This window comes from Phyllostomus discolor, chromosome X (assembly GCF_004126475.2).
Source record: "Phyllostomus discolor isolate MPI-MPIP mPhyDis1 chromosome X, mPhyDis1.pri.v3, whole genome shotgun sequence".
Classification (NCBI taxonomy): domain Eukaryota; kingdom Metazoa; phylum Chordata; class Mammalia; order Chiroptera; family Phyllostomidae; genus Phyllostomus; species Phyllostomus discolor.
The window spans coordinates 59,355,007-59,365,396 of record NC_050198.1 but is presented as its reverse complement, the minus strand read 5'-3'; the positions used below and the strand labels follow the sequence as shown (position 1 = coordinate 59,365,396).

At 42.1% G+C, this 10,390-nt stretch overlaps 1 protein-coding gene and 1 pseudogene across 1 annotated transcript; both read right to left on the bottom strand.

Moving 5' to 3' along the window:
- Positions 1–2,752: 2,752 nt before the first annotated feature.
- Positions 2,753–4,757, bottom strand: ARMCX5 (armadillo repeat containing X-linked 5; the record flags this gene model as incomplete). Its single annotated transcript, XM_028522713.2, is given in 2 exon segments — positions 2,753–4,598; positions 4,600–4,757. Coding segments are annotated over 2 exon segments (1,677 nt in total), but the record flags the coding sequence as incomplete, so codon positions are not given.
- The window catches only part of LOC114504868, a 29,674-nt pseudogene continuing 23,944 nt past the window's right edge, over positions 4,661–10,390 (bottom strand).

Sequence of the window (10,390 nt, the reverse complement as noted above, 5' to 3'; positions counted from 1 at the left end):
CTGGCAGCCAGCAAGCATGAACTGGGATATGCATGCATCAATAATGATGACTTCACTGTACTAGTCAGTGGGGGTTGTAGAAGCTGTTGAGTGAGCATGTGTACTGTGTGGCCACCACATTCAAAATGACTGAGTGAGCAGAGTAACGAATCTGCATTAAATTCTGTGGTAAGCCTGAACGTTTCTCTAAGGAGATTATTCAGATGATTCAGAAGGCTGCAGCTGTGGGAAACTGGTGATTGATGGCTTCATCACCACATCACACTCGCTCATGCATCATGTCTTGTGCAGAGTTTTTTGGCAAAACATCAAATCACCTGGGTGACTCAGGCCCCCTACAGCCCAGATTTGGCCCCCTGTGACTTCTGGCTTTTCCAAAACTAAAATCAGCTTTGAAAGGGGAGAGATTTTAGACCTTTGATGAAAGTCAGGAAAATATGATAGGGCAGCTGATGGCAACTGTGAGAACTATGTGAGGCCCCAAGGTGCCTACTTTGAAGGTGACTGAGGCATCATCGTCCCATTTACAATTTTTCTTATATCTTGTATCTTCTTCAATAAATGCCTCTATTTTTCATAGTATATGGCTGGATACCTTCTGGACAGAACTTATAGATCACTTAGTGACATATAATGGGGAAAATGGAAAGGTGTTGAGGGATATAGAGTTTTGAAAGCCTTGTTAAGGAATTTAGTGATATTTTATAGATGAATTTACACTGAATGTCCCTCTTTTAATATTGAGCACATAGTAGAGGTTGATTGGGTGCTTACTGTCCCACTGTACTGAAGGATTACTTGCAAGATGAGAAATCCACACTGATTTTTACCCCCAGGTAGTAATATTTTAAGACAAGTAATGTCTTGATTAGCCCTGGTACTACATGGGTTTGCCTCAATTATTTTACCAGGAAAGGAGATGAAACAGAGATAAAGTTTTGACTTCAAGCACACTCCAAGAACAATTTAGTAAATGGCTCTGTCTCCCATAATTCCCACCCAAAAAAGACCATTATCAGTTTTGCTTTGATTCAATTACTCCACACCGCCATACCCTACACTCACCCTTCACTTTAGCCAATGGAAAATTCTATAGCCATGAACTGATTAAGTGTGTGTTTCATGGGGTATTTGAGAGAATATTCCACAGGGCCATGTCCAGTTGTATTGGGAAGATTCCCAACTCTGAAATCAGTACCTGCAGCTGGAATTCCAGGCTATGGGAGTTCTTTGCATTAAAAAGCAAGTTATAAAGAACTTCAAAAATCTTCTAAGTTGCGATTGCCCATTGCAAAAAGCCCATCTGCTTTTTTCAACTTTAATGCCCAAGTGTGGCTGGTTGGCCTTCATTTTAACTCCTAGATGTATGAAATATAAGTTCATATTTGACCTTAATAGATATTAAACTAGGGACAGCTCTGAATAGTGTGACTCAGTGGATTGGGCATTGTCCTGCAAACTGAGAGGCTGCCAGTCCGATTCCAAGGTCAGAAGATACACTTGGATTGAGGGCCAGGTCCCTGGTTGGGGGCATGCAAGAAGCAACTGATTGATGTTTCTCTAACACATCGATGTTTCTCTCCCTCTCTTCCCCCTCCCTTCCCCTCTAATACTAAATACATAAAATCTTAAAAAAAGAAATTAAACTAAGGGCAGCTACTGAAATATGACACCTTGATGAGATTTCTCAGTTTAAGCCTTCCCTCCAATACATATAAAAAGTTAAGAGAGAGAGAAAAAAACTTCAATAGGAAGACCAATATTTATACACTGATCCTAGTATCTGTATCTCCCAATTCTGGGTAGTATAGAAAAGAAGATAACAGCAAAGATTATGAAGTAGCAGAGGTGACCCCAGATCTCAATCTGTACTCTGGCATTATATCCCACAACCTCTAAGCCAGAACCTAACTTTAGTTAAGTCTGAACAGGAGGAGCTGAGGTAGTATAGACAACATGGCTTCAGCTCTGTAAACTGTACAAATGAACAGATAGGATAGTGGAATTAAGGGAACTAGTTTCTTCCTAACCACACACTCCTAAAGGACTTTGGTGTCTCATGACTGTCTCCCAGATCTGGACTCTGACCAAAAGGGATCAGTGAAAACAGGGACTGCTACCAAGGATAGGTGCATATCACCAAGTCCAAAGTATTGGTCAGCAAACAAAAGCAAGGATAAGAGTAGAGTCACCAAGGCAGAACAAATGAGATATCCATGAAGCATTTTTTATAGTTGGTGCCCAGAAATACCCTCCTCTGAGGTCCAGGACTACAGGGATAAGGAGTCTCAGATTAAGCAGTAAACCTGGTACCTCTAGACAGGTTACCTGGAATTTGAGGGCATAGTAGAGCTGTTGTTTCACAATCACACTTCCAATGCTTTGCTGAATGGGGGTGAGAACCAGGAATCCTATTGGGGTTTAAAGATTTTAAGGTATGCTGAGACATCCTATGTCAAAGGCTCAGCACAAGTTCTGGGACTGACTGAAATAAAACCACCTATGTTCCCTTTCTCCTAAGTTGGTGTCTTCATGCCTTTCCTCAGATCTGTCCAGATGTCAGCCAGTAGCACAATCATATCTTCTTGTATACAAAGTGAATCTATTCTTTGAACATGAAACTGAAGGGTCTGCCAATGTGAACTTGTTTTGTTTGTGTCCCCCTACATATACAGACAGTGCTGTTTATTACCTTTGTACTGGATGTACTTTATTCCTCTGACTAGACTTCAACTGAAGAGCTAGGACAATGTTTTCACCAGTTTTAGCATGCAACTTTATTATGTAAAAGAAGTCTCAAATGAATTCACTTACATCAATATAAAAAGCACATAAGTATAACTTACTCAAGATGAAGAGTTTCATTATCAGGTCTTGCTACAAAAGTATTTAAAATGTCTCAATTTATATAGCACAACAAAAATTAACAAATATTTCAGGCTCTCAAGATCATTTGGTAACCATAAAATTGCTTCCTTCAGTCAACACAAATAACATAAATACTGAACTTATAATATACATCAGTTTCATACTATGACACCAAAAAATTCTTCAAGGCTTTGTGAGAATACCTGGCTATTCAGAGTTTCAGTATTAATCTTATAACTTTATCTCTCACCTCAGGATCACTGTGCTCTGCTAAGTCTTGGAGTTTCTGACCAAACTCTTTTGCTTCCTGGAATATGGAAATAAGTTCAGATTTAGTGAACTCTTCCTTGGTAAATAGCTTCACCTTCTTTTTGAACTGGAAATTTATATTCTCAAAAATTTCAATGATATTAAGAATATTGGCCTTTGACTCGTTTTTGTTAAAGGGTGCAACCAATGATGACAGTACTTTAGCACTGATCAGTTCTCTTGTATTAGCTTGATTTTTAGACAAGCGCAAAAACACTTTTAAAACATAAAACTTGGTTTTGACACTCCCCTTGTTTAACAAGGTGAGGAAATCTGGAATATAACTGGCAATCATATGGTGATTCTCAAATTTCACACTCAAATGCTCCAACAATTTTAGTCCAGCAAGTTGCACATGGGAGTTCAAAGGATAAGAGATTATGTCCTTACAAACTTGATTTATGTATGACTCTTCTGTTTTTAGTTCTTCAGAAGACTCAGAATTGTCATCTACTTTAGCTCCAGGGTGGTCTTTAATATTGGGATTATTGACCAAGTTTTCAATCATAACAGTAATACCTACATCATGAACTATATCTTGGGTAAATGGGTAAGCAGGACTGATGCCCATTATCATCTTTGCTATTTCATGAATGAAAGGATCCTTAGTTAACTTAAGTAGGGCAACGAGTTTATCAAATTCTTTAGGCTCTAAAGTGAAGACACGTGATTTACAGCGGCAAGCTTTTGGATTGGGACCATACTTTTCCCTATACCTAATCTGTTCTTTGATCTCAGCTAAGGTCTGGAAGTAAGGTCCATTATAAGGTGGAATCTTGGTCAGAGGCCGAATCCCCAGAGGAGTTTCAATCAAGGTCTCAACCAGAGTCCAATTCCCTTCTGGAGGTAAGGATCGCTCCCCTCCCTCTACTGGGACTAGGACACTATACCTGGCCCTGGACCATGCTGCCACTTTTTGCTTTATAGTAAGTTCTGGTTTGAGTGTGGGCTTGGACTTTTCCTGGATCTTAGGTGGAGGCTTATAAACTTGATAAGGGGTCTCTTCTTCAGGCCAGAACCAGGATCCTAAACTAGGCTCTTCTCCAGTCCAGAACCAAGAGCAGATATTTTCTTCATCTTCATCATTGGACTCGATTATAATACCAGCTCTGTCCCCAGCTCTGAACTTGATGCTGACCTCTCTCCTTCTCTGGGGCTTGGATCCAATATTGGCTTTATTATCATCTTTAGAAAAAAACCTGATATTGGCTTCCCTTCCAACATCACCATTGACTTCATACTTGATCACAGCACCGGTCCTAGATGTAGCCATGGCCTTTGAATTGTTTTGGGGCACTATACCAGGTTCTACCAGGGGTTTTGCCTTAGTTTCAGCCATGACTGTAGTCATAGTCTTGGCTTCCATCTTGTTCACTTCCCTTGCCATAGCTGTGGCCTCATTATAGGTCACCATATGTGACCACTGCTCCATCACCAGCCTTGGCCTGAGTCACTGGTCCTGTTTTTCGTTTTGTCTCACCCACTGCCTTGGCGTGGATCCTAGCCTTGGCTGTGGTGTTGGCAGGGCCACTGATTCCAGTTTTCAAGCCAGGACCAGTCTCTCCCCTTCCCTTGACATGGCCTCAGAGCCAGTCATAACCCAAAATAAAGTCAAGGCCAATATATATACCTTCACTCCCCTCACAGCCTTGAGCAAAGGTCTGTTCCAGGTTGGTATTTTCATACAAAGTCCAGTAGTCACTCAACCCCCTTTCAAACTACAGGCTCTGCCAATGTTATAAACAAGGTGCAGAGAAAGCTCACTCAGGGAAGCGAAGAATGGCTGTGTGCCTGAGCTCAGTCCTGTGGAGTGTGGTGGTCTTCAGCCACTCCAAAGCCACCAGATCTGCTGCTGAAGTTGGACCTATGGGTGGAGGAAGGAAATGAGGTTTTGAGTCTCTTCCAATTTTTTCTCATTTTTATTAGCACAGAGAGACAGGAGAGTATAGAAACTCAGTGTTAAATGGGAGAGGTAGATAATTAGCAATCTCCCCCTTAAATTCACAGTCCCTTCAACTGCAGGTGCTACTAATCTTCTTTCAAGACACAAGATAGGAGTATGGAGATTGGGAAAGCTGGATGGGAGTAAGAGAGCCTGAGGAATCCCTAGACTGGCTCTTTACCCATACTGGACCCAAGGACATCTCCACTACTTCATCCTACAGGAATACTGAGGAAGTTTCCATACCAACCTGCACTAATCTGGAGTAACTGATCTTTTTCTCCTTTCCTTGCTTTCAATGATGATAAGTTCTACAGAAGATCTAAGGACAAATAAACAAACAGGAGGTTATGGAAACTGATCTCTTGGTAGACAGACCTTCGCCCCTGTTCCCTGTATTTATAGTTTTTCTAGTTTTTCCTTCCTTTTGGTTCCTTCCCCACATTGCCCCACTTCAGGGATTATTGTCCTCCTCCTTGCTACCCAGCACTTTCCTCTTCTGCAATTGCCCTGGCATTTCTCTAGTTCAGAATTGGGCTAGAGTGAAGCATATGGATAGGAAAATCAAGTGGGAAGTGAGAAAAGCAAATGTTACCCTTCTGTACTCCCAATGTTGATGAAGACTCTCAACTAAATCAGCAGTGGACCCAACAGGGGTTAGGAAACTGGCAAAATAGAAGGGATATAATTCTCTAGTTTCAATCATCCCCTGCCCCTCTACCATCATACCAATATTAACAGACATAGAGTACCTTTCTCTTCATCTTTTCCTAGCTTCAAGTTGTGTTACCATTTATAAACATTCACAACAACTGAGAGTTGCACAGACCTAGAGAACACACAGAGATTGACAAATACAGAGATAAATAAGCAGAGACACAGGGGACAATTAAGACTGAGTCCTTGGTAGAGAGAGCAGCACTTAGGAAACTAACCCCTTCTGGATACAGGTACTTGTTTGCCAAAATTTCCTACATACCCCTTTTCCTCTTTCTCCCAGATATCCAATTTCATCTACTGCATTCCCCAAATCTGACAATTCCCCTGCAGAGACAACTCAAACATCCCTGCATAATAGTGGTGGTGTCAACAGAGATGAAATGCTCAGCCATAGAACTTTTCTGGGAAATCAATGAAAAGTATTATTTCCAAATTTCATCTACGTTCTTATGTTTCCTTACTCTCCCAAAGTCTATCATTTTCAGCAACACAATGGAAGTAAAAAGGGACTGTTTGGAAAGCTAACAGAAAGGAGATCTGGAGTTTCCCCTAAACCCCTACCTGCTTTAGTCTTACATATCTACCACTTTCAAGCACTGCCCAATATGCAAAAATTTGTTTAACCCATCCCTTTGAGGTCCTCTACCTACTACAGATCCATACAAAAGAGTGGAGTACCGCAAATTTAGGAACAGGCCTACACATAGAAATGCATAATACACACGCCAACACCAAAAGAAACAACAGTGGGAGAGACTTGGTTATTAGTGGTCAGACTAGTAACCAGGGCATGAAACCTTTTTCTAATTCAGGGCCTTGATTATCAAACAGCCTGTTTTTACACTCTCCATTACAGGGCTCCCAGGCAACTGTTCTTACCCATAGCAGCAGCCCTTTATCCTGTTATATAATCTACCATTTCTCTGCTAAAAGCCGCTGTTATATTCCCTTCCCTTCTCAAACATGGTCGGAGGTGGGCCGAGGATCTGGAAATCACACTAGCAAGAGACATTTTAACTTTAGCTTCGTGTACCACTCATATTAACCTCCGTTCCTCTCTCTCACCGTCCGCACCTCATGATCAGGTCACATAATCCCACATTCATCTCCAATATCCATATTCACACTCCCAAACCATCCCCGCATTCTCACTGACCTGCTTTGCCTGGATCAGGGGCAGTTTTCTCATTTCCTTGCCTCAAGGGGTGCCATACCCTACAGAAAGAGGGAAGGACAGTCAGATGGACACAAGGACACGAAACGATGGCGGCGGTGACTGCATTTGAGGGGATTGGCCCCACATCTGGGACGAGATACCTGTTTTATCAGATAAAGGGCCGTAATTGCTAAACAACAGTCACTTTTGAGTATTCCCTTGTCCTTCCTATCCCGAGTTCTTCAGGGACCCGCTTTCAGTGACTAAATTAACAGCCACCTCTTCCTCTGCAGATTCTGCCTTGCCACTTCCCCAATACCAAAATCGACTGAGGGAGGAGCTAGTGTAGTTTAAATGGACTCTGCCAGGCAGAAGCGGACTGATACCAACCTTTGCAGAATGCCGCTTTGGTCGGTGAGTTACGTCCCGCCCACCTTAGCTGCTTCTGGTATTGGAATGGGTAGGGGCGGAATCACGGTATAGAGAAAGCAGCGCTGGACGGAGAAAAGCGGGCTCATATCAAAGTGTCTAGGTGTTAGTTTCTCTCTTTTAGGAGCTCCCTCCACCCCGCCCCCCGCACCAAGACTACGTCTCACCAAACTCCCTGTACTGAAATGTTCCTCGGGTTTTGGGCGGTGACGTCAGAGAATCAGCTCTGCCTGGACTAGGCGGACGGATACCGAAGTGTCATATTTTCACTTTCACGTCACCAAAGCCCCGTATTTACACGTTAACATCACCAAACCCTAGGCCCGCTGAAATGCGCGGGTTGGAGGAGGGGACCGATATGAGAAGGTTGGGAGAGAGGCTGAAGACTAAGAGAGGAGGTTAAACTCTAACCTATTTTAAAAACTGAGTGTCCCCTCTATGAGAGAAACCTTCCCAAGTACTCAATTTTCTACGGGAAATGGGGCGGGGCATCTGGAAAGCTGCTCTGAACTGATTTGTTGATCAATATAAAACCCCTTAGTCTTTCCTAGTTCCTCTCCCTATTGCCCACCAGATTTCCTGCACCAAAACAGTCAAGGTAAAGGAGGGATAAGGATACAGAGAAAGCAGAAGTGGAATAAAGATTATGAATATCAAACTACCTTTGTGTGTACATGTTCCTTTCTTATGACTTGCCTCCCCTCCTGATGGCCATGATATTTTCCTCACCTAAATTTATAGGGGCCTGAGCGTGGGCATGAGAAAAACAATTCTCTACTCATGGAAGAAGATTAATTGTCAAATACATTTGCGCCTGTAAATCACCCCCACATCCCTATATCACATAGTTTACTTGTCACCTGCAATGGAGAATGAAGGAGAACACAGATAAACAGCTTCTAAAGTAAGCAGGGATTAAATGCCAAACTATCCCATTATCCCATTGTGAGCCCCTTTTAGGCCTGACCCACCACATTTCTTGTACAAAAAGTCAGATGGGTAGAGGAAGTGTCAGGAAAGCAGGCTGAGAGAAGAAAGGCAATTTAAGGCCAGATCACCCTGCAGGTTCTGGGGTGGCCCTCCTCAGTTTTCCTTTCACTGTTCAGGGGACCACAGAGGGGAGGAAGACCGGAGGGGGCTGCCATGGGGGCCTCACTATTTTCTCCTTTTCTATAGGAGTACATATCTAGACTTCAAATGGTAGGGAACAATCCACTGCTCTGTGCCTAGGGTCATTCTTTCTGCCACACTGCTTTCCCCCCTCATTTGAAATGGTTACACACTTTGCCATTTCACAGTTCCCACAGTTGCCCAAGAAAGAGAACCTTTCCCTGTCAGGACCCATACCAGGTCATACAATCCTCCCTGTGTGTGGCCCCACAGCCAAGTGTCAGGCACTAGGTGGGCTGAATTCTGGCTCCTCTTACACTGTCTTCCCTAACAAAAAGGGACACTACCCATGCATGCACTTCTCAAGGCAGATCCTAGCTGCTCTCCCGAGTCCTCCTTTTCTCTCACCAACTACATCTTGCCTAATGAATGCATACATTCTTTCTCCCTGAATATGTAAAATTTTTTTGACTTTCCATTCCAAGCAGTGGCAGGAAAGAGTATGAATGAGACTCTAAGTTTCATGTAGGAAGGGCCCTTTTCTCAGTATTGTTCACCATTGTTTCCTCAATGCTACACATAGAAGACAAAGTAGTCAGTCAATCAGTAGTTGAAGGAAGTGAGGGACCATTGAGTTATGAGAATTCCATGGTATCTTTTATCAGCTACAGATTAATGCTTATCTACAGATAAGTCTTTGTCTTTGATGTGTGTGGCCCCAGGCCTTAGCCTAGAATCTGTCATGTAACAGATGCCCTCTATATAATTTTTCAATGGAAGAAGGTTGAAGGAATTTAAGAAATATTTTGAATAGAAACCTGGGGTATATTAATATCTCATATTGTAATGAATATTTGGGGGGATATATGTAATTTTGGTTTATATTAGTGATTCATTAGTTTTTCTTTTTCTGTATTTTTAAAAGATTTATTTATTTATTTATTTATTTTTAGAGGGGAAGAAAGGGAGAAAGAGGGAGAGAAACATCAATGTGGTTGGCTCTCATGAGCCCCCTGCTGGGGACTTGGCTCACAACCCAGCCACGTGCCCTGACTGGGAATCGAACCAGTGACCCTTTGGTTTGCAGACGGGCACTCAATCCACTGAGCCGCACTAGTCAGGGCTGTTTTTTCTATATTTTATTCATGCTTAAATATATACCTTACTAAGCTCTCTAAAGAAAAAGACCAATGACCAACAATCCAATAGAAAAACAAGCAAATGTATGAACATTGTTCGTAAAAAATAAATTAACATTTCTTTTTTTTTCTTATTTAAGTATTTATTTTATTTTGGTCTATGAGTATTTCTATTTATTTGAGTTGCTCACATAAATCCATTCCATCCACAAAGGAAATGTAAAGTGCTTCTAGCAGTGTAAGCACAGTTGGCATGGCCTACCCAAAGACCTTCCACCAGAGTCTACAGGAAATCTAAATGTAGTCAAACCACAGCTGGATGTTCTTTTTCTCTGGGCCCTAGGAGATTTTCAAAATCAGTTTAGTTTTTAAAAATCCACCAAATGTCAATCATGGCAGGGAAGACCACTAAGTTAATTTCTGATCACTAAGTATTGTTGTCACTAATCATGATTTATCCTAAATGATTACTGGCATCTGGAAGACCTTGGGGTAGGGACTCTTCATAAGTAAAACAAGCACCACTCACACAGGAACAACAGGCATCCCCAGAGCAGCTGTGTGCTATAGACTGCTTCCCTCCCCGTGGTACCTGGGCTGAGAGGATAACGTTAACTCACTGAAGGTATTCATGACAGGGGACCAGTGGAAGGAGTGTCATGAGGTACTAATTCATGAGGTACGATCTAAATACTAAAAATTATGATGAAATCTTGA